We start from the raw sequence: 24,654 nt of genomic DNA on the forward strand, positions 1-24,654 counted from the left end.
CGGTATCGGTTTGAAAATTATCAGTATCGCTTTCAAAAAGTAAAATGTATGACTTTATAAAACGCCGCTGTGTACACGGACGTAGGGAGAAGAACAGAGCGCCAATAAACCTTAAAAGCACTGCCTTTGCGTGCCAGCCCAATCACATGATATCTACAGCTTTACACACACATACGTGAATGCAAGGCATACTTGGTCAACAGCCATACAGGTCACACTGAGGGTGGCCGTATAAACTTTAACACTATTACAAATATGCGCCACACTAAACAAGAATGACAAACACATTTCGGGAGAACATTCGCACCGTAACACAACAGAACAAATACCCAGAACCACTTGCAGCACTAACTCTTCCGGGACGCTACAATATACACCCCCCCCCCCCACCCGCTACACCCTAATATCCCCTCCCACAGCTTAACCCCCCAACCCAGCCCACCTTAAGCTGCTGTTTTGAGGCATGTTAAAAAAAATAATGCACTTTGTGACTTCAATAATAAATATGGCAGTGCCATGTTGGCATTTTTTTCCATAACTTGAGTTGATTTATTTTGGAAAACCTTGTTACATTGTTTAATGCATCCAGCGGGGCATCACAACAAAATTAGGCATAATAATGTGTTCATTCCACCACTGTATATATTTGGATATTTCGGCAAAAAAGCCATTATCGGACATCTCCAGAACCAACGCTTGGTTGTGGTCAGAGAGGCAGTAGGTGCAAAGTGACAGTCACCATTCCTTCAGTCTACCCCAGGGCAGCTGTGGCAACAAATGTAGCTTACCACCATCACAGTGTGAATGTGAGTGAATGAATGACGGCTTCTCAGTTCTTACTGTAAATGCTTTGAGTGTCCAGAAAAGCATTTTATAAATCAAATTCATTATAATTAATAATAACACCTGGAACAACATGGTGGGATTTAACTGTGCTTAACGCTAACCACACGGCTAATGTTGGCACTATTCTTCTGACACGGTCAAGTCCGGAGCCAATTCGAAGCAATGAATGAAGGAATAAAATATTATGATTAGTATTGCTATCATAACGTATAATGCTTTGACGCCATCAAGGCACTATTCAAATATTACAGTTTGTACAACTCTTAATATCACATTAAAAGGCAATTAATTGTGTGTGTGTGTGTGTGTGTGTGTGTGTGTGTATTTGTGTCACCTTGACGCGAGGCATGAAGGGATTGTGTCGCTTGGGCTTCTTGACTTTGACCTAAAAGGTTAAAAAAAAAAAGCACAATTAGATATTAATGAAAATGTTATACAAATGAATAATTATTGCTCATTAAAGGCCTACTGAAATGAGCCTAATAGTTCATCTCCTGACATGTCGCCCTTTTAAGAAAAATAAAAACACCACAATAGTAATTTAATACATTTAAAGGCCTACTGAAATGAGATGTTCTTATTTAAACGGGGATAGCAGCTCCATTCTATGTGTCATACTTCATCATTTCACCATATTGCCATGTTGTTGCTAAAAGGATTTAGTAGAGAACATCCACAATAAAGTTCGCAACTTTTGGTGCTGATAAAAAAGCCTTGCCTGTACCGGAAGTAACAGACGATGTGTGCGTGATGTCACGGGTTGTGGAGCTCCTCACATCTGAACATTGTTTACAATCATGGCCACCAGCAGCGAGAGCGATTCGCACCGAGAAAGCGACGATTTCCCCATTAATTTGAGCGAAGATGAAAGATTCGTGGATGAGGAAAGTGAGAGTGAAGGACTAGAAAAAAAAGGCTATACAGTGGGAGCGATTCCGAGGTCAGACAAATTTACTAGGATAATTCTGGAAAATCCTTTATCTGCTTATTGTGTTACTAGTGTTTGAGTGAGATTATATGGTCGTACCTGTACAACCTGAAGGTCGGCCCCGCACCTTTCTTCAGCACCAGTCGATTGGTGGTGGCGATGCCCATCTCTACCGCTCGCAAGGGACCCTCTTCGAAACACTATCTTTCAAAATGATCGCTGCATAATACACTGTACTTTGTGTGTGTGGTCCAATCCAACCATGTTCGCTTGACCGCTCTGTTCCATAGTAAAGCTTCACTGTCATCTCTAGGAATGTAAACAATGAAACACCGGCTGTGTTTGTGTTCCAAATACACCGCTTCCCACCTACAGCTTTCTTCATTGACGTCTCCATTATTCATTGAACAAATTGCAAAAGATTCAGCAACACAGAAGTCCAGAATACTGTGGAATTATGCGATGAAAACAGACGACTTATAGCTGGGAACGGTGCTGGAACAAAATGTCCTCTACAATGCGTGACGTCACGCGCACGTGTCATCATACGTGACGTTTCAGCCGGATACTTCGGTGGGAAATTTAAAATTGCAATTTAGTAAACTAAAGCGGCCGTATTGGCATGTGTTGCAATGTTAATATTTCATCATTGATATATAAACTATCAGACTGCGTGGTCGCTAGTAGTGGCTTTCAGTAGGCCTTTAAGGGAAAATAAACATTTAAGAAAATTAGTTCTAAATAAAAACAAACCTCTTCTGGTTTGTTAGTGCCGTCCATCTCAAGTTCCTGTCTGGACTCGTCGCCTTTCTCTGTTTGGTCTTTCAGTCCTTCGTCGTCTGATGGAGGCTGTGTAAAGAAACAGCATTAAAATAATGCACAGACCAAAGAAAGCAAAAGTGAACTAGATCGTTGACAAACCTGGGCAGCAGCTTGCAATAACGGGTTGAGGTGCTTTGTTTTTTTCTTGTTCTGTGAAAAACAAATGCACATAAACGTCTGTAGAAAGATCCAGAACATCTACTTTCTACGGCCACTTTAATAGGTACACAATAGCCTATCTTGCTGATTGTATTGTACCATATGTCCCGGCCAGAAATCTACGTTCAAAAGGACTCCGGCTTATTAGTGATTCCCAAAGCCCAAAAAAAGTCTGCGGGCTATAGAGCGTTTTCTGTTCGGACTCCAGTATTCTGGAATGCCCTCCCGGTAACAGTTGGAGATGCTACCTCAGTAGAAGCATTTAAGTCCCATCTTAAAACTCATTTGTATACTTTAGCCTTTAAATAGACCTCCTTTTTAGACCGGTTGATCTGCCGTTTCTTTTCTTTTTTCTCCTATGTCCCCCCACCCTTGTGGAGGGGGTCCGGTCCGGTGGCCATGGATGAAGTACTGATGTCTAAAATTGGGAACCAGGATGGACCGCTCGTCCAGAGTCGGGACCCAGGATGGACCGCTCGTCCAGAGTCGGGACCCAGGATGGACCGCTCGTCCAGAGTCGGGACCCAGGATGGACCGCTCGTCCAGAGTCGGGACCCAGGATGGACCGCTCGTCCAGAGTCGGGACCCAGGATGGACCGCTCGTCCAGAGTCGGGACCCAGGATGGACCGCTCGTCCAGAGTCGGGACCCAGGATGGACCGCTCGTCCAGAGTCGGGACCCAGGATGAACCACTCGTCCAGAGTCGGGACCCAGGATGAACCGCTCGTCCAGAGTCGGGACCCAGGATGAACCGCTCGTCCAGAGTCGGGACCCAGGATGGACCGCTCGTCCAGAGTCGGGACCCAGGATGGACCGCTCGTCCAGAGTCGGGACCCAGGATGGACCGCTCGTCCAGAGTCGGGACCCAGGATGGACCGCTCGTCCAGAGTCGGGACCCAGGATGGACCGCTCGTCCAGAGTCGGGACCCAGGATGAACCACTCATCCAGAGTCGGGACCCAGGATGAACCACTCATCCAGAGTCGGGACCCAGGATGAACCACTCATCCAGAGTCGGGACCCAGGATGAACCACTCATCCAGAGTCGGGACCCAGGATGGACCGCTTGCCCGTGTATCGGTTGGGGACATCTCTGCGCTGCTGATCCGCCTCCGCTTGAGATGGTTCCCTGCTGGCTCCACTTTGGATGGGACTCTCGCTACTATATTGGATCCACTTTGGACTTGATTCTCACGGTTATGTTAGATCCACTATAGGTTGGACTTTCACAATATCATGTTAGGGGGGGGGGGAGTTGCCCACAAATGTGGTCCTCTCCAAGGTTTCTCAAAGTCATCATGGTCGACGTCCCACTGGGGTGAGTTTTTTCCTCGCCCTGATGTGGGCCCTACAGAGGATGTTGTTGTGGTTTGTGCAGCCCTTTGAGACACTTGTGATTTAGGTCTATATAAATAAACATTGATTGATTGATTGACAATCAAAGGAGTTCAAATACAACAGTTGTACAAAAGTAGACTATATGAAGATAATGCTCATATTTGATTAATGAATAAATAGATCAGTATATTTATATCCGTTTATGTTTTAATGTTTATTACTATACTGGTAGTTGGCATTGTATATTATTAACAAGTGCTGCTAACACTAACCGGTTTGCTCTCCGCTGGTGTCACCTCGTCCCCCCGTTGGCGTGTTGCTTTGTCCTTCAGGATCTCCTCGTCTGATTGGCTCTGGGAGATGGTCAAATAAACCTCGTTAGACACGTCCAGAACTGAAGAGAAGTCCCACAAATGTGCAACCTGCTGCTGGTCCTCCTGCACACACGCGTTGGCAGCTCTGTTCCTCAACTCCTGCAATCAGACAGTAAAGCTTAAAAACAAAAAACAATATTTATGCCAACACTGGATGCTCATTCTACCTTCTTCAGGGGCTTTTGGGACGGAATTGTTGGAGCTTCTTTGTCAGGTTTCTTTCCAGACAGCACGTCCTTATTGGCCTACAGGAGTAAAACACACAAGTAACTCAGGTACTAGTCAGTACAAGACTGGATAAAGCTGACATAGACCGAAACGTCCCTTTGGGACAGAGGACTCAATTGTATTTCTAAGGTTTTATTCTTTCTTTCTTTCTATATTATTATTATTCCGCACCTTCGAGCTGTAATTTGACCCCCTTAACATGCTTCAAAACTCACCAAATTTTACACACACATTAGTATGGCAAACCTTGCCATCTAATAAAAAACCAAACCCCAAAAATCAAAATTGCGCTCTAGCGCCCCCTATTAAAAAACACAGACAAAACTGCTTGTAACTTCCATTTGGAACGTCGCAAAGACATGAAACAAAAACCTCTAAGTAAGTACGACTTAGACAAAGATTTCATACACTGACTTCCTTCAGCAAAAATCAACAAGAAGTTGGCAAAAACCCCTTCAAAACAAAGGTTTCCTAAAAAATGTCATTTTTGCCTCTTTGAGCTGTAATTTGACCCCTGAAAATGCTTCAAAACTCAACAAACTGGACACACACATCAGGACTGGCAAAAATTGCGATCTAACGAAAAAAAACCCCCCCCAAAACTTAAAATTGCGCTCTATCACCCCCTAGGAATAAAACACACACAAAACTGCTCCTAGGAAGAACACACAGACAAAACGGTTCGTAACTTCCGGTAAGAATGTCAGAGAGACATGAAACAAAAAACACTATGTAGGTCTCACTTAAAACCCGTCACCTTTTTTCAAACATTATCTCCTCTGAGCGCGTTTGTCGTGTCGGCTTCAAACCCGCACAGGAGAGAGATTGAACCCTTCTGATTAAAAGTTATTAAAAGAGTTTTAATAACTGCTCTGGTTTGGATTTTACACGCCTTCAAAAGAACCACTGCGCTGATGCTGCTGCGCTGCTGCCGTCTCAAGATGGCCGCTTAAAAGCAGGAAGCACCAGCGTAAGCACACAATGCAGAGAAGGTAGATATGTTGACTGGGTGGAAGAAGGAGGCGTTAGTTTGACTCCAGGATACAGAGAAGGTAGGTGATGTGCAGGTAAAGGTGTGTTGTCTGGGTGATGGCAGGAAGCACCAGCGTGTTTGGGTGAGAAAGCACCTGTTTGTGGCTGGATGACTTGTCAGTGGCTGCGTCCTCGTCACTGGAATCACTCGGCTTGTCCTGATGCAGACCAGATAGGACCCAATAAAGTCAAAATGTATTAAAAAAAAAAAACAACAACTGCCGTCTTGACAGTCTACCTTACTTTTTGTGCATATTTAAATGGATTCATTATGTTCATCGCTTCAGCAAATTTACTCTGAAAACAGAAAAAGAGACAAAGAGTGAAGAGAAAGTTCAAAGACTTCCTTAAAATGTGCAGCAGAAAATAATAGAACCTGTTTGTGGCTGGCCTGGTTCTCTGCCTTGTCCAATGTCTCCCCAACATCAGCGTTCTCCTAAACAATCACACACACATCCTCACTCCATTCATTGTTGTCTTCCATTGGTTAGCAGAATTATCAGACAAAAAGCAGTAGATGGGAATATAACCTGCTTGTCGGAGTAGAAGGTGCTCTTCATCATGGCACTGAAGCCCTTCTGAAAGTAGACACACACCACACCACTCCTCTTAAAGTTCACATCTTTCATTAAAACACATCAGCCAGTAATTGCAATAAATCACCTGTCTGACTTTGGGTTTGTCTGTGAGGTTTTCTTTGGAGCCTGATAACTTCTCCTCCTGGAACACAAACAACAACTCTTTGGTCCAACATCATTTTCATGTCCATCTCACACTGGAGCATCCTCCGACCCCCTCCGAAGGCTTTTGGGAATGTCCTACTGTCGGGATGTAATGTCCTTCTTTGGCCTGTGTGTTGGGGGGGTTAAGTACAGGCTTATTCCACACAGTATTAAGCAAACCTGACATTTGAAGATGTTCTAACAATAATGTGTGTCTCTACAGCCTGTTCATGAACACCAAAAGCAAGAAAAATCTATCATTTCCTCACATTATGCTCGCGTTTCAAGATGTCATGAAGAAAAACCCTATTTCTTCATGTGCATGAAACTGCTTCTAAAACCCTCATAGCAAGTCAAAGGCTCATACTATGATTAGTTTTTCCACATTTGAAACACTCCTTTGTTATTTCCATAACAGTTAATGGTCGTCGCTCAAAACTTTCAATAGATTATGTTTAAGCATATTTGCCAACCTTGACACCTCTGAATTCGGGAGATGGGGTTTGTGTGTGTGTGTGTATTGTAGCATCCCGGAACAGTTAATGCTGCAAGGGCTTCTGGGTATTTGTTCTGTTGTGCTTATGTTGTGTTACGGTGCGGATGTTCTCCCAACATGTGTTTGTCATTCTTGTTTAGTGTGGGTTCACAGTGTGGAGCATTTTTGTAACATTGTTAAAGTTGTTTATACAGCCACCCTCAGTGTGACCTGTATGGTTGTTGAGCAAGTATGCCTTGCATTCACTTCTGTTTGTGTTACAGCCGCATATATTGTGTGACTGGCCGGCACGCCGTTTGAAAAGTGGGCGTGACGACAGGATGTAGAGGACGATAAAAGCAGTGCTATTAAGGCACGCCCCCAATAATGTTGACCGGGTGGAAATCGGGAGAAAGTTTGCCCAGGAAGATTTTCGGGAGGGGGACTGAAATTCGGGAGTCTCCCAGGAAAATCGGGAGGGTTGGCAAGTTTGTTTTCAAGCAGCCTTCTTACCGCTTCTTCAGGATGCAGCATTTTGTGGGCGGTCTCTTTTATGTGCCTCCATTTCAAAAGTGTCTTCTCTCGGCTATCGCTGTTATAGATTTAAGCACTTCCACATGGAGTCTACTGACAGATATAAGTTCAAACTATATGCTGCTTTTTATTAGAAATGGCAACATACCATGAATTGATTAACGTGGACCCCGACTTAAACAAGTTTAAAAACTTATTGGGGTGTTACCATTTAGTGGTCAATTGTATGGAATATGTACTGTACTGTGCAATCTACTAATAAAAGTTTCAATCAATTAATAAAATAAATAGCGGAGGATGCATGGGCATGCACGAGTCAGTCTGCCCCACAACAAGATGATAGAAAAAAAGGGTGCGCTTATTGACTACAATGGCGGTCTTGCGTAAAGCACCTCGGGTAAATTTCTACCATATATGGCGATGACATCACACTTGGGAAAAATGTCACAATTGGGGAAAATGTTTTAATACTCCCTAAGTAAGAGGGACTATTAAGAAAAGCAAGATTTTTTTTCTAATACCTCCTCCATGGTTTGATTTCAAATTTCTGGGACTTATCCAGATCCCAAATACAGTGGTCGAAAATGAATGAACTAAAGGTGGCAATAGGTAGAATAAAGCTGGGGGAAAAAGCCAAAAGTCCTCAAAGTGTTCAAAAATCACTCCCACAAGCCCCGCAGCTGGCCACCCGAGTCCAGGGATGCCCGGCACAGCTGTAACGCACCCCGCAAAGTCAAACTGGAAGTGGGGGAGAAAAAGCTGGGAAAAAAGCCAAAAGTCCTCAAACTTTTCATAATTCGCACCCGGGAAGTTAATTGGGCATTATGAGTCCCCTTTAAAGAGGAACTGGACTTTTTTGAATGTTGCCTATCGTTCACGATCATTATGAGCGACAAAGACATACCTTTTTGTTTTAGGATCCTAAAGATAGTAAAGTTACGGCTAATGGGAGTCACCATTAAAGTTAAAGTACCACTGATAGTCACACACACTAGATGTGGTGAAATGTGTTGGAATAATTATGTATATACTATCACACAACTCTTGTGCTTAAGGGCTGTTGCTATAGATATTATCAATTGTGTTGAAGTTGTATTTTTCTATCAGTGCAAAGCTGGCAATCCAAGATTGCAAGTCGTCTCGTATAAGTGTTGTGTCCAGACTCGGCCTGCTGACTGCCAAGGCCGAACATCGAGTACCGTGACGCAGACAGAGCAGAGACAAGGCGATATCACGAGTGTCCGCACATTTGCATTTCTTGAATAGTCGTATATTGTGTCTAACTGGGGTTGCTGAGATTACCCCACCTCCTTCAGCAGCAGTTTCAGTGATGTAAGCAGGGACAGGAGCGCAGGTGCTGAACTTTAGAGCGTAGTTTGGATCTGTAACTAGAGTACAGCCCAAAAAACGTCTCCCCTCGATTAAGCAAAATGTAACTCTGTCTCTGCCTGATACCTTTCTTCTTGTCTGTTTAATATAGGTCATCAGTGTTTGAACCTGACAAAATTACTCTCAGCATTTGACCCATCCCCTTGTTCCACCCCCTGGAAGGTGAGGGGAGCAATCATGCTTCTCACCTGGAAATTAGAAGAATAAAGACATATTTCAACAGGTTGAGTTTCCTTATCAAAATGGGAATATATGAACATCCTAACAGTCGGCATCCAAATGACAGCAGACATTGTACAGTAAGAGACACATTATAATGTTTGTAGCCTGCATTGAGCAATAATCAGTGATGTATTTTTTTTTTTTAAAATGAGCAACATACATTATATTAAATGTTATTATGAATGTGCCTGTTACTATGTTACAAATATACTAACATCATGTATATAAAACCTTAGTTGAGGTGTTTGGATGTTTTCTAAGGGCTGTTAAGGCAGAATAGAGCAGATCTCGCAGGCTCATTGTAAGTTGACTTTTGATCACATTTATTTAGTATTTAGAATGCATTAAAAAATAGATTTGTCATCATGTCTTTCATAATTATGGTGAACGATAAGCAACATTTAAACAAAAAGTGCAATTCCCCTTTAAAGTTCTTTTAAACGGTCTAAATTCCAGCATTAAGGCAAACACACTTTTATTACACACTATTGTGACACTTCTGAAGTGTATATAAAAAAATCCCACAAGAATATGGGATATTAAAAACAAAAGACAAGCAAGGAGCAAAGACACAGAGTTAGTCAGTACCTGAGCGCCCTCAGATGATTTTGTCTTCCCTTTCTCCTGCACTGGTGTGCCGCTCTTCTCCTGTGAGGACATGTTGCTGATATAAATAACACAAAGTTTCCTCTTACAAGCATCAAGTTGAAGCAAAATGGTGGCAAACCTTCGGAGTGCGTCGAGGTGGAACTGGTGGTATTTCACTTCTATGGTAGCTCTCTCCGTCCACGTTTTTGAGCTGACGGGAACATACAACAACAAACAGACAGGATTTAAAGGGGAAGGAAGTGTGTGAGTGCCGTAAGTGATTATTCATGAAAAAGAAAAATGGCTTACAGCTTTCGGTTTACCCTCCATTTGTTTCTCAGCTCCTTTGAGTGTGTCTGTATCTTTTGGCTCTTTCTGTGCAAACGAAGAAAGTCAAGTAAATGTGACAAATGTTGCAATACAGAAAAAAATAACGCTGGAAACTTTGATGAATGCTTAAAAGTTGTGGTCAGCATAGTGCTGACTTGGAAGAGTTGCCAACAGATCGCTTAAATAAAGTAGTTATTGTTCCCCATGGGTATCAGCTGGGAATTGAAACTGACTAAAGATTCATAGACCTTTTGAATCCTCACAAAATCCATCACCATCATCAAAGTCATGCCTTAAAACTAAGTACATGACAACCTCCAAGTCCATGGCCTCACAAGCTCCATCATCACCAATATAATTACCTCCCAAGGTTACAAATGCCACCAACAAACAAAATAATCAATCATCATGACTTCATGGGAATCCTATGCAGTCTTCAAAACAGTCATAAACATATCTTAAATTGTCCAAAAGCACAGGCAGTATTGTGCCTATGACCTGAAATTGTCTAAAAACTCCCCAAAAAGGTACTAAAGTTACTGGAAAAAACAGTCGGAGTTTGAAACAAGAAATGTCCTAAAATTCTCCAAAAGCACAGTCAGGATTGTGCCCAAGACCATAAAATGTCCTAAAATTGTCTTAAAACTTTGAAAAAAAAGACTTTGTTATAAAAGCAGTCAATGTGTAGAGTAAAAATATCCTTAAATTCTCCCAAGCCTCTCAGATAAGATTTTAAAATTGTTGTAAAACAGCCAGGGTTGTGGTTGAGAGCAAAATTGCGCACAAATAGTCTAAACACTATCATAAAAGGTCCTACAATTGTTGTAAAACAGCCAGGGTTGTGTTTAAAAGCAAACAAGTCCATAAATTGTCCAAAGACTTGAAGATAAGGTCCTAAGATTTCTGATAAAGAGTCAGAGTTGTGTTAAAGATCAAACATATTCTAAAATAAAACCAAAAAAGTCCTTAAATTGCTTGTTGTGAAGAGTTGCATATAAAACAATATAAATAATTGTCCTAAAGCACACTTAGGGTTGTGCCCGAGGCCATAACATTCAAATTGTACTAAAACTCTTATAATAAATGTAACATTTTTGTAAAAACAGACTCAGGGTTATTTTTAAAGTCAAAAAAATAGTGAAATTCCACTGAAGCACAGTCCATGATGCACCATGGCCATAAAATGTTCTAAAACTTTTTTTTAAATGTCCTAAAGTTGTTGTCAAACAGCCAAGGTTGCGCTTAAGACAAAAAATGCAGTGAAATTGTCCCAAACAACAGTCAGAGTTGTGTCCAGGACCAACAATTGTAAAGTTGTGTTTAAGACCAAAGCAGAGAAATTATCCAAACACAGCCAGGATTGCATTAAAAGGGTCATATTGTGATTGTTTCTTTTCACATGTAAAACACATCCTGTAGTGGTCTACATAACATGAACTGTAATGGTGTCTTTTTGTTCAACATTTTGCATAGATTATGTTTTACAGACCATCTTCAAGCCGCACTCTGGTTGTCTCTGGGGCTTAAATGTGTTGTACTTGTATAGCGCTTTTCTACCTTTTTTAAGGAACTCAAAGCGCTTTGACACTATTTCCACATTCACAGACACACATATTGACACACTGATGGAGGGAGCTGCCATGCAGGGCGCTCACCAGGACCCATCAGGAGCAAGGGTGAAGTGTCTTGCTCAAGGACACAACGGACGTGACTAGGATGGTGGAAGGTGGGGATTGAACCAGTAACCCTCAGATTGCTGGCATGGCTACTCTCCCAACTTCGCCACGCCGTCCCCTAATGTGAGAGTCCCGTTCATCGAGAAGTCAACAGATCACAGAGGGATCCGTTGTCCATCCGGGGTCAGTAATCAAAAACAAAGTTTTCTTATCTGTCGGCAACTCTTTTTGTGTATTTGGATCCCCATAAGTCCCGAGTTAGTTACGTCAATGAATATCTTCATATATGTTCGAGATTTACCAGAGAGCTTTGCGCCAGTCCGCCATTTTTATTCAGTTGACGTTCAAAGTTGTGGTCAATGAGTTCCTTATTTTTCTCTAATCTCTTGTTGTGGGGCAGACTGGCTCGTACATGCACCTGCATCCTCCGCTGTTGCTATTTCTAAAACAAAGTAGGGTTTTACGGTATACCGGTGCTAGTATATCCATCCATCCATCCATCTTTTTAGACCAGTTGATCTGCCGTTTCTTTTCTTTTTCTTCTATGTCCCACTCTCCCGTGTGGAGGGGGTCCGGTCCGATCCGGTGGCCATGTACTGCTCGCCTGTGTATCGGCTGGGGACATCTCTGCGCTGCTGGTCCGCCTACGCTTGGGATGGTTTCCTGCTGGCTCCGCTGTGAACGGGACTCTCGCTGCTGTGTCTTGGATCCTCTTTGGACTGGACTCTCGCGACTGTGTTGTATCCATTGTGGATTGAACTTTCACAGTATCATGTTAGACCCGCTCGACATCCATTGCTTTCCTCCTCTCCAAGGTTCTCATAGTCATCATTGTCACTGACGTCCCACTGGGTCATTATTGTCACCAATGTCCCACTGGGTGTGAGTTTTCCTTGCCCTTATGTGGGCCTACCGAGGATGTCGTGGTGGTTTGTGCAGCCCTTTGAGACACTAGTGATTTAGGGCTATATAAGTAAACATTGATTGATTGATTGATTGATCTTCTTCCGCTTATCTGAGGTCGGGTCGCGGGGGCAGCAGCCTAAGCAGGGAAGCCCAGACTTCCCTTAGTCCAGCTCTTCCCGGGGGATCCCGAGGCGTTACCAGGCAAAGCTTGGAGACATAGTCTTCCCAACGTGTTCTAGGTCTTCTCCGTGGCCTCCTACCGGTTGGACGTGCCCTAAACACCTCCCGAGGGAGGCGTTCGGGTGGCATCCTGACCAGATGCCTGATCTACGTTCCCATCCTCACCTATGGTCATGAGCTTTGGGTCATGACCGAAAGGATAAGATCACGGGTACAAGCGGCCAAAATGTATTCTTATTTACGTGCCTCCACTTTAACAGTGTCTTCTGCCTGACATCCATTCAGTTTCTGACACTTCCAACTTTGAATAGTCAGAATTAGGGAGATATTCAAAAGGGCCATGGGGCTGGGGGTAGGGGGAGATGAGACTAGATTATTTTCTAATATACTGTAGGTGATTTGGCCTCCTTACAATTAAAACAAAAAGTTTTTCATGAGTTATGTACTAGTATTGTAGGTCTCGGTGGGAGTCCTGCTTTGGAAATACTTTGTACCCCTTTCAGAAATCACATTTAGTTCCCCTTAAAACATTCTAATGTTGCACAAGAAGATGTAAGCATGGGATGGAGTGTACATTCCTGTAACTTTCTGTCTGTAAAATATATATTTTTATTAGCATTTCTGTAATCTAGTAACATTTCATGATTAATACCCATAAATTAGCATTCTTAACTGCCAGTAGAATAATTAGGGCGTTGTAGCGTGTGTTTGTTGTTTGAGTTGTCTGAATGTTGGTATGACAAACAGTTGGTGTTGGCCTGCTTTATACAGCAGACAATGAGCAGTTTTTCTAAATATAAGCTCGTTGGCAAGTATGCCAATGCTTTTTTCCAAAACAGTTCATGTGAAAGAAGTGGGTTCTTCCGAGGATGTTGTAGTCGTAATGATTTGTGCAGTCCTTTGAGACATTTGTGATTTGGGGCTATATAAATAAACATTGATTGATTGATTGAAGTATGAAGGAAGACAACATTTATTTATAAATATCTCCATCATGTCTCCGTGGTTTTATTCAAAAATTTTCTAGACTTATGCAGATCCTAACAACACAAAAACAGGAACCAATTCGTGAGAAAAGTCCAGATTCCCTTTAAAACAAAAATGCATTGAAATTCTCCTAAAACACAGTCAGTAGGGATGTTTTGATTTATGGTGAGGGCTATTGACAGTTTAACAACATGAACACAACTACTTTCTTATTAAGTTTAATTATATACAATTGTTTGAGCGAAGCAAAGTCAATACTTAATAACTAAACTAAAGCAAAAACTAAAATCTGCTACACCTTCCATTTATTTCCTGAATTTGTAAACATTAAAGGGGAATTGCCCCTTTTTGGGGGGAATTTTGCCTATCGTTCACTATCATGACACAAAAGAATACACTTTTTTTTAATTCTTAAAGATGATAAAAAAATGGTTGCAAAATGCGGCTAATGGGAGTTAACATTGTAGCCATCAAAGCCCACTAAAACAACTTCAAAACCCTCCAATGTTTTATTTACACACTGCAAGTATGTATATAATGTAGTAACAGACACGTTCATAGCAAGATGTACAATATTTACCGCATGCTGGTCATTTTAAGCATTACTGGAACTGATTTATCCCGCGCATTTATTTACGTTCCCATAGCAACACAGTTGCGATATTCTTTAGTTCAGTTCAGTTTCAGTTTATTTCCGGGAATATGTGTGTGTGTTCCGGCTTCTGGAAACAAACGCTTGTGTGTTCTAATCATGGCAGACTTGGTAATAAACGACAAAGACGACTATTTTTGGATAAATGAGGATTCACCACGTTATCTTTTTGAAGCTGAACATAAGGAGGATGACCTACTGCTTATAGAAGCTTAGTAGGCATGAAGGTAATGGTGATGATACGTTGGAGCAGACGGAATCCAAGAGAGTCGGGACCAGCGTGACTTGATGGTGTTAATGTGGAACTTGGAGTCAAGCTATTTCGCCATAAATGCTTACACAAAATCAACTGGGGAAAAAATGTCCCCGGCCAGTTGGACCTAACAGACAACTGTCCATCGAGTAAGTCATTATAAAATTGATCATGATACATGCAGCACGTCATGCTTGTTATTACAACTACAGTATATACACGATGTCAAGCTAGCTCTGTACAATCTATACACAAAATCTGAGATTTTGCATCTGCAGGAACCTACCACATAGAGATTTGATTTCCTATCATGCAGCTCATTTTTATTTGACAGTTATTGAAATATCTTGTGTGACATCATGCACAAAAGTGCACTTTATTTGTTGTAAACTATTGTAGTGGCGTTCTGTACAAAAAGTGCACTTTAATTTAGTGTTGTTTTGATATGTCATCTTAGTGACATCATGCACAAAAGTGCACTAATAGCTTGTTTTAAAATGTCTCTGACAATCTTGCACTTTCTGTTTTGAAATGACATGAATGTTTGTGCCACTGCTTAATAACTGTTTAATAAATACACTTTTGGTCAATTGACTTAGTTGTGATTTCCCTCTCTGCATGAAAGTTTAAAAGTAGCATATATTAATGCAGTATGAAGAAGAATGAATGTAGACACATAGAATCATCATACTGCTGTGATTATATGCATCAGGTGTTCATTCAAGGCTAAGGCAAAATATGGAGATATATATCGTGTATCGTGTTATGGTCTAAAAATATTGAGATATTAAAAAAAAGCCATATCAAGCATCCCTACCTCCATGGTTTGAGTTCAAATTTTTGAGACTTATGGGGATCCGAAATACACAAAAACAGGCAGTATTAGGTAAGAAAAGCGGGTTTTGCATAAATGGTCCACCAAAAATGTATTGACGTTTTCCTTAAGCAGTCAGGTTTGTGGTCATGGCTACAGAATGTCTTAAACCTGTCCAAAAACTCTGAATGTCCTGATATTGTAGCGAAACATATTGTGTCAATTTCCAAAAACACATAAATTATCCTAAAGCACAGTCAGGATTGCGCTTAAGAAACAAAATGTCCTGAAATTGTCCTAAACAGTCAGGGTTGTGCCGAGGACCATAAAATGTGACAAATGTGTCCTAAACTCTCAAAATATTCCTAATATTAATGTGAAGCACAGTCAGGGTTCCATAATTGTCTTAAAATTGTGCTAAAACTCAACAATGTCCTAAAACTGTTGCAAAACAGTCAGAGTTGCGTATAAGACCAAAAAGGTGGTGATTATGAAGGTCAGCAAATAATGCCAGAAGTGCTTCAGTTTGGACATGACCCCTACCAAAGAGCCCTGAGGAGGGTTAGGACACAGAACGTTTTGAGCTCATGTCTTTTATGGCATCCGACTAAAACAGACTTTTACACCTTCTGGAAAAGTTTCAGCACCTGTTTGTGAGAGGATGTCTTGTCAGTGCTGGCGGGCGTGTCCTCATCGCTGGACTCACTCTGCTTCTCCTCCTGGACACAATATTGAGACACAGTACATATACAGTAATATCTAATTAAAACCATGACATGAATGCAAAGTGACTGCTTACTTTATTTTCATTTTTAAATGGATTCAGTTTGGCCATCACTCCTGCTAGTTTGCTCTGAAAATGAAGGGAGGAAAAGAGTCAATGTCAGCTGGGACTTGCTGAAAAGGTGCATAGAGAAGAAGGTGGTAGAACCTGTTTGTGGCTGGCCTGGTTCTCTGCATTGTCCAATGTCTCCTCTACATCCACGTCTGTATTGTCCTTCCCCTAAACACACACAATGTTAACTATTCTTCTTGGAAGAGATATTTACAATAACAGCAAATGGCGGACATGAGTGCACCTGCTTGTCAAAGGAGAGGGTGTTCATCAAAGCACTGAAGCCACTCTGAAAACACACACAACTCATTATATATGTTTATATCTTTCACATTTGGTCATTTCATTGGCAAAGAATATTCACTCATGATTCTAGAACCTTCTGCATCCCAACAAGTCACCTGTTTGGATTTGTGTTTCTCTGCAAGGTTTTCTTTGGAGCCTTCTAACTTCTCCTTTTCACGATACTGTAAAGCAAACAACAAACTCATGATGCATACTTTACTAATCATTGACAAAAATCATGTGTAACATACATTATGATGTATGCCAGGTCTGATGCATTATAAATATAGCTCATGTATGTCTGTAATAGTATGTAGGTTACATGAGATTTCAAAGATTTCGATTCACACTAACTCGCCATTTTCTCTCTAAATATGGATGATTTTTCATATATTTTATTTCTGAAGTTGTATGACAAACATACTCTGCCATTCGCTATTGCCAGTAAAGCATCATGCTTTAAATGAGAGCTGTACTTTTTGGGGAATTTTGCCAATCCTTCACATTTGTAATGTGTGACAAACGCACAATTTTTAAATGCTTTCTAACTTATAAACAGAGATGTCAGATAATGGCTTTTTTGCCAATATCCGATATTGTCCAATTCATAATTATAGTTTGCGATATCAACAGATACAGATATATACAGTGGTGGAATCAACACATTATTATGCCTAATTTTGTTGTGATGCCCCGCTGGATGCATTAAACAATGTAACAAGGATTTCCAAAATAAATCAACTCAAGTTATGGAAAAAAATGCCAAAATGGCACTGCCATATTTATTATTGAAGTCACAAGTGCATTATTTTTGTTAACATGCCTCAAAACAGCAACTTGGAATTTAGAACATGCTCTCCCAGAGAGAGCATGAGGAGGTTGAGGTGGGTGGCGGTTGGTGGCCGGGGGGAGTAGGGGTTAGCACGGGATGTATATTGACGCGTCCCGGAAGAGTTAGTGCTGCAAGGGTTTCTGAGTATTTGCTCTGTTGTGTTATGGTGCAGATGTTCTTCAGAAATGTGTTTGTCATTCTTGTTTGGTGTGGGTTCACAGTTAAAGTTTTTTATACGCCCACCCTCAGTGTGACCTGTATGGCTGTTGACCAAGTATGCCGATAATATCGGCAGCCCGATATTATTGGACATCAATAATTATTATCATTGAAAATGTAGCGTAAAAGTCACAAGTTCTATAACATGCATGCAAATACGTTTTCCATTTGGCAACCGTATCTGGTAGCCACTCCCCCTCAGGTAGTACACCTGCGTTGTTACGACCTCAATTTACCCTCGTCACATTAAAAATAGACCTTCTTGCTTGCTACGAATAAATGCTCTAGAACTATAACTGGTTTGGAACTAAAAGTGTTTGGATTATAATCATCCAAATGTGATTAGCAGCAAGGTAGAAAGCCGTTAAAGCTGTGGCTCAGAGAGTGAATCCAGGGGACAACAAGTAAGATAACCAGATTGTGCTAACTATGCAAACTAGCAAGCTTGTTTCAGCACCCATGATCTTCTCCCTGTCCTGCAATGTAGTCCTCTGTTTAGGCAAGAGGAACAATGAGGACGTGCGGCTGAGGCGAGCATTCAACACATGTTGTATCGATCCTAAAACACGGAAATGATTTTTCACGCGAAAATAAAACTTTAAAAACGCAGATATTTGCGTTTTGGCGGACATTTCACATGCCTGCAAATTAACAGAGTAACATGACATCAGTCACCTAAAATCTTTGTTTATCTGAGTGGAGGCAGAACTGCTATCGACAGAGCCTCGCTAGTCACAGCTGGCAAGAAAGCACTAAAGACGTCACATGAAGGACACTAGCTGATGGTGCGCGGTCATCTCCGAACAAGCAGCACAGGTAGCCTACTTTAGTTCCATTTTGTAGTTACGTTATAGCGTCCTCAAAAATCAAAACATTTTAAAAGCAAAACTGACGTTCATATATGTTTTAGATAAAAGAAACGTTGATAGATTTTTTAAGATGTTTCATGAGATTGTAGGTACATTTAAACATTTTAAGTCCTTAAGTTGATTTGTTGGATTTAAGACTTGTTTAAGGCTTTTAGACCCCACAAATACCCTGAAACCAGAAGGACTCTGGAAAAGAAGGATAGAAAAACTGAATTTCCCAGGAAAAACAGGAAGGCTGACAGGTGTGAGAATCGTAAAGTCAATTCAAAGCAAGAAAGTCTTGAATGGACAGAATTGTGCAGCTCCAAGCATATGTAAGGACAAGCTTACCTTGGCTGTCTTCTCTGTAAGACTGTCACTGTTGGCAGATACTTCATTGTCCACTGTCAAATTGTCCTAAAACACAAGAAGATGCGGCGATTAAGTTCAAATGCAGCTGTGCTACAAAGTAAAAAACTATGTTTCCATGCACTAAATTAGCATGATTTCTGAACTAATCTGGTTTCTTCTATTTTCACACCAGTTTGGGAAGTCCCAGTTTATATGCTCTAACTATAATTCCACCGTTGGCCATACAATATGTGCCTTGTGTACGTTAGGGGGCGATTGTGGTCATTTTAGCTCCTTCAGCAACATAGAAATATAAGTAAAGGAAAACAATACTAAATGCTAGTAAGATAGAGATAGTAGCAGTCAGTAGCAGAATCTCCTGATTTTACAAACGATTATTCCACTGCTTTTTGCTGTTAGTAATGTTTTATTGTGTTTAAGGGACACTTGTAGTTATTATTACCATCAGAGACAAAAAAAACAGTATTGGATGGCTTTGACTATTTACTGTAAATACAAACTGTGCAGTGAATTATTTTTAACTGGTGGTTTACATGTCAATGGCATCTAAATTGTTCAACATGAACATTTAATTAGATAACAATGCTGCTTGTGAATGTTTTGAATTAATGTGATCAAGGCAGAGATACCTCATGTCATCTATCACTGATTATTATTGTTGTCTGCTTATCACACATATCATTTGTATTATGTATTGTTAGTCCCACACAGACACAGTAGCTCAGGACATGCTGGACAGAACTGCTTTCCAACCGTATTTTGGTGTGTTTTTTAAAAAGCCAAACACAATCAAGTTAAGGTGCTCACTTGTGCTGTAATAAGATCATTTAGAACCAGTTTATACAATAATGTGGTTCTTTAGTGCATTTAAATGTACTGCCTGTCATGTCAATGACCAAAATTTTGAAAATATCTTTGTCAATTTGTATTGAAACTTGAAAGTTTAGCTATTGTGTTATTAACCACAAAATATGCTAAAAAGTTTGCAAAGTGGTTTTAAAATGGTCCCGAAACATAGTATGTGCCAACATTGACAACCAAAAGAGTTCTGGATTTTCCTGAAACTGTTAAACAGGTTCACAAATAGTCAGTTCAAAAGCTTATCCAAAATTGTGAAACCAAACTTAAAACAAAGTTGACTAAAGGAATCCCAGAAACATATTTATAAGAATATTAGAAATGCTACTTACCTGAGATTTAGTCTTTTCTTTTAAAGGCTTTGGTGACTTTTTGAATATGTCTGCTGGCTCCTGAGAAAGACCAAACATTAGTCTCAGCTGAAGATGTGTCCCTAACTTACATACAACAACATTTGAACTACTGATATTAACTACAGATTTGGATACAACTACACTTTAGAGAGGATAGCTATTTAGATTTATTACATAAATAACACATATTTCATCAAAGAACATTTTAAAGTGTGCTCAGCTTTTAATTTGTACATTCAATGCTCACCTTGGTGCTCTCATTGTCATTGTTGTTGCTAGCAGACAAATCAATATCCAGAAGATCCTGAGAAAACAAAATATGATATTTTACTTTTAGCACCTTGCACACACTGTAAATTAAACTAGGTCTTGTCACCTGCGAGGGCCTGCGGGCGTGTCCCTTTTTGTAAGGTCGCTTAAAGATCCCACCCAACATGCTTGACTTGTCCTGCGGATGACGACAATATTGGATATTAGCTTCACAGGTTAACGTCAGCAAGAAAACTGCGCAAGTGTGTGTGTGTGTGTGTGTGTGTGTGTGTGCTGACCTTGGAAGATTTGCCGTCTAAGCTGTCGTTACTGGCTGAAATGTCTTGATTTTGCTGCAAGAGCGTCACCTAAAAGAAGAATCGGCGTGACTAAGGCAAAATACACAATCATCTCTGAAAAATCACTAACTTATCAACGTTTGTCAAAGTCAGCTCACAATGGAGCCAATGGGAGTAGCTCTATTCTGCCTATAAAGCCTTTTTTTAAAAAATGCTCGTTGGCTCTTTGTGATCAATGCACAACTAAAAGTAGTTTGTCTGCGTTAGCGCTTATAGTAACAATATCGCTAATACTTGGTTAATATTTAGGTTACGAAATGTAGATGGAGTACTGTTGGTGGTTTTTGATGTTTCTTTACAGGGATTTATGGGCGCAATAGACTACTCCCTTAGCTGCACTGTTGGCCATTAATTACAAATTAGAATGCATTAAAAAAAACATGTGTTCTTGTCTTAGATACTGTTGGGATTGTGAATGATAGGCAAAACAACAAAAAATGTGCAGTTCATTTTTGACAATATGATGTCATCAGCAGGCGAGTCACGAGTTGTGACATCTACACAATTGTACAAAACACAAAACTAGTGTAGTTGGCATGTTGTGTAAATCGTAAATAAAAACAGAATACAATGATTTGCAATTCCTTTTCACCCTATATTCAATTGAATGGACTGCAAAGACAAGATACTAAACGTCCGAACTGGAAAACATTTTTTACAAATATTAGCTCATTTGTAATTTAATTACTGCAACATGTTTCAAAAAAGCTGGCACAAGTGGCAAAAATACTCATCAAACACTTATTTGGAACATCCCACAGGTGTGCAGGCTAATTGGGAACGGGTGGGTGCCATGATTGGCTATAAAAGAAGCTTCCATTAAATGCTCAGTCATTCACAAGCAAGGATGGGGCGAGGGTCACAACATTTCTCAACGGGCTCTTGCAAGGAATTTAGAGATTTCACCATCAGCGGTCTGTAATATCATCAAAAGCTGGCGACTTGTCCAGGATGTACCGCGCTTTCCGCCCGAATGCAGCTGAGATAGGCTTCAGCACCCCTCACGACCCCAAAAATGGACAATCGGTAGAAAATGGATGAATGGATGGTTCAGAGAATCTGGAGAAATCACTGCACGTAAGCAGCAAGGCTGAAAATCAACATTGAATGGCCGTGACCTTCGATCACTCAGGCGCTACTGCATCAAAAACCGACATCAGTGTCTTACAGGATATCACCACATGGGCTCTGTAACACTTCATAAAACCACTGTCAGTAACTACAGTTTGTTGCTACATCTATAAGTGCAAGTTAAAACTCTACTATGCTAAGCCAAAGCCATTTATCAACAAAACCCAAAAACGCCGCCGGCTTCGCTAGGCCTGAGCTCATCTAAGATGGACTGATGCAAAGTGGAAAAGTGTTCTTTGGTCTGATGAGTCCACATTTTCAATTGTTTTTGGAAACTGTGGACGTTGTGTCCTCCGGAACAAAGAGGAAAATAACCATCCGGATTGTTATAGGCGCGAAGTTGAAAAGCCAACATCTGTGATGGTATAGGGGTGTATTAGTGCCCAAGGCATGGGTAACTTACACCATAATAACTATTATGGTGTATCAATTCATGGTAACTTATAAACAGTATATCAATTCATGGTAACTTACCATGTATTGATTAACACGTTGAAAAACTTATTGGGGTGTTACCATTTAGTGGTCAATTGTACGGAATATGTACTGAACTGTGCAATCTACTAATAAAAGTATCAATCAATCACATCTGTGAAGGCACCATTAATGCTGAATGGAGTAACATATGTTGTCATCCAAGCAATGTTATCATGCACGCCCCTGCTTATTTCAACAAAACAATGCCAAGCCACGTGTTACAACAGTGTGGTTTCGTAGAAAAGGAGTGTGGGTACTTTCCTGGCCTGCCTGCAGTCCAGAAATGTCTCCCATTGAAAATGTGTGGCACAGTATAAAACCTAAAATACGACAACAGAGACCCCGGACTGTTGAACAACTTAAGCTGTACATCAAGCAAGAATGGGAAAGAATTCCACCTGAAAAATCTTCAATAATTGGTCTCCTCAGTTTCCAAACGTTCACTGAGTGTTGTTCAAAGAAAATGCCATGTAACACAGTGGTAAAAATGCCCCTGTTGCAACGTTTTTGCACTGTGTTGCAGTGATTAAATTCTAAGTTAATGATTATTTGCAAAAACAAAATCAAGTTTCTCAGTTGGAACATTAAATATCTTCTCTTGGCAGTCTATTCAATTGAATAGAAGTGGAAAGAGATTTGCAAATAATTGTATTTTTTATTTATTTATGATGCAGCTGAGATAGGCTCAAGCAACCCCCCCCAACCCCAAAAGGGACAAGCGGTAGAAAATGGATGGATGGATGGATGGACAACGTGCCAACTTCACTGGTTTTTGGTTTTGTAGAACCTGGACGGATGAAATTTTCCACACCAACATATGAGCATTTGCTGCTTCTGGGTCTCCCGCGCTCATACACAAATAATGAAGAAAGCATGCACTGTAACTCTTGTTTTACAGCATGTGTACATTGCCAGACGTAACATTAAAAAATAGAAAAAGGGCCTGAAAGATTTGAATTGGCATTGAACTGTAGAGAAAAGAATGAGTAACTACAAATCCTGTTTCAATATGAGTTGGGAAATTGTGTTAGATGTAAATATAAACAGAATACAATGATTTGCAAATCCTTTTCAAGCCATATTCAGTTGAATATGCTACAAAGACAACATATTTGATGTTCAAACTCATAAACTTTTTTTTTTGCAAATAATCATTAACTTTAGAATTTGATGCCAGGTGACAAAGAAGTTGGGAAAGGTGGCAATAAATACTGATAAAGTTGAGGAATGCCCATCAAACACTTATTTGGAACATCCCACAGGTGTGCAGGCTAATTGAGAACAGGTGGGTGCCATGATTGGCTATAAAAACAGCTTCCCAGTCTTTCACAAGAAAGGATGGGGCGAGGTACACCCCTTTGTCCACAACTGCGTGAGCAAATAGTCAAACAGTTTAAGAACAACCTTTCTCAAAGTGCAATTGCAAGAAATTGAGGGATTTCAACATCTACGCTCCATAATATCATCAAAAGGTTCAGAGAATCTGGAGAAATCACTCCACGTAAGCGGCATGGCCGGAAACCAACATTGAATGACCGTGACCTTCCATCCCTCAGACGGCACTGTATCAAAAACCGACATCAATCTCTAAAGGATATCACCACATGGGCTCAGGAACACTTCAGAAAACCACTGTCACTAAATACAGTTGGTCGCTACATCTGCAAGTGCAAGTTAAAGCTCTACTATGCAAAGTGAACGCCATTTATCAACAACATCCAGAAACGCCGCCGGCTTCTCTGGGCCCATGATCATCTAAGACAGTGGTCCCCAACCACCGGGCCGCGGCTCGATTAGTAGCGGGCCACAGAATAATGTTTTTATTCATTTTTTTTATTAAATCAACATAAAAAATACAAGATACACTTACAATTAGTGCCCCAACCCAAAAAACTCCCCTTTTCCATGGAAAAAAAAAAAAAAAATTCCCCCCAATTTCCCAACTCATATGCAAACGGGGTTTGTACATCATTCCTGACCATGAGATTGTGCTACTTTTGTGTTCAACAAATACTTTGCAAAGAGTTTAAACAAAAGTGCTTTCTCATTAACTTGAAAGAGGCCTTATCTTTTATACTTAATATTTTATTTGACTAAATTTACTGTACGGTAATTATAGCTGACTAATGTAAAATGTGTAATTTTGTTTATGAATGCCGACAAAATTTTGCCGGCATGGATAAATTGCCATGTTTGTTTGTTTGTTTTCTTTGTCTCTCAAACTTCAAACAGGGTACACAAGGTTTCACTCTGTCTACTTTACCTGCAGTGTTGTGACCTCGGTTTACCCTCGTCACGTCAAAAATAGACCTTTTTGCTAAATGCTCTAGAACTACAACTGGTTTGGAACTAAAAGTGTTTGGATTGCAATCGTCCAAATAT

At 40.6% G+C, this 24,654-nt stretch overlaps 1 protein-coding gene across 7 annotated transcripts in view; it reads right to left on the reverse strand.

Annotated features, from left to right (window-relative positions):
• The window catches only part of LOC133567956 (uncharacterized), a 51,714-nt gene that overhangs the window by 11,520 nt on the left and 15,540 nt on the right, over nucleotides 1–24,654 (reverse strand). For 3 of the 7 annotated variants that reach the window (XM_061919600.1, XM_061919599.1, XM_061919604.1), the window contains 24 exons: nucleotides 20,605–20,673; nucleotides 20,433–20,504; nucleotides 20,304–20,360; nucleotides 20,036–20,095; nucleotides 18,825–18,890; nucleotides 16,691–16,756; nucleotides 16,534–16,578; nucleotides 16,386–16,457; nucleotides 16,254–16,307; nucleotides 16,102–16,173; nucleotides 9,966–10,031; nucleotides 9,796–9,867; nucleotides 9,657–9,716; nucleotides 6,390–6,446; nucleotides 6,257–6,304; nucleotides 6,103–6,162; nucleotides 5,970–6,023; nucleotides 5,822–5,884; nucleotides 4,634–4,711; nucleotides 4,515–4,565; nucleotides 4,365–4,445; nucleotides 2,696–2,746; nucleotides 2,528–2,623; nucleotides 1,181–1,231 (listed from right to left, as the gene is read on the reverse strand). In XM_061919600.1, the coding sequence (XP_061775584.1) occupies nucleotides 1,181–1,231; nucleotides 2,528–2,623; nucleotides 2,696–2,746; nucleotides 4,365–4,445; nucleotides 4,515–4,565; nucleotides 4,634–4,711; nucleotides 5,822–5,884; nucleotides 5,970–6,023; nucleotides 6,103–6,162; nucleotides 6,257–6,304; nucleotides 6,390–6,446; nucleotides 9,657–9,716; nucleotides 9,796–9,867; nucleotides 9,966–10,031; nucleotides 16,102–16,173; nucleotides 16,254–16,307; nucleotides 16,386–16,457; nucleotides 16,534–16,578; nucleotides 16,691–16,756; nucleotides 18,825–18,890; nucleotides 20,036–20,095; nucleotides 20,304–20,360; nucleotides 20,433–20,504; nucleotides 20,605–20,673 (1,521 nt within the window). The remainder of the gene's footprint in view (nucleotides 1–1,180; nucleotides 1,232–2,527; nucleotides 2,624–2,695; nucleotides 2,747–4,364; nucleotides 4,446–4,514; nucleotides 4,566–4,633; nucleotides 4,712–5,821; nucleotides 5,885–5,969; nucleotides 6,024–6,102; nucleotides 6,163–6,256; nucleotides 6,305–6,389; nucleotides 6,447–9,656; nucleotides 9,717–9,795; nucleotides 9,868–9,965; nucleotides 10,032–16,101; nucleotides 16,174–16,253; nucleotides 16,308–16,385; nucleotides 16,458–16,533; nucleotides 16,579–16,690; nucleotides 16,757–18,824; nucleotides 18,891–20,035; nucleotides 20,096–20,303; nucleotides 20,361–20,432; nucleotides 20,505–20,604; nucleotides 20,674–24,654) is intronic. The other 4 variants (XM_061919601.1, XM_061919602.1, XM_061919605.1 and 1 more) reach the window with 4 other exon arrangements.

This window comes from Nerophis ophidion, linkage group LG14 (genome assembly GCF_033978795.1).
Source record: "Nerophis ophidion isolate RoL-2023_Sa linkage group LG14, RoL_Noph_v1.0, whole genome shotgun sequence".
NCBI classification, from domain to species: Eukaryota; Metazoa; Chordata; class Actinopteri; order Syngnathiformes; family Syngnathidae; genus Nerophis; species Nerophis ophidion.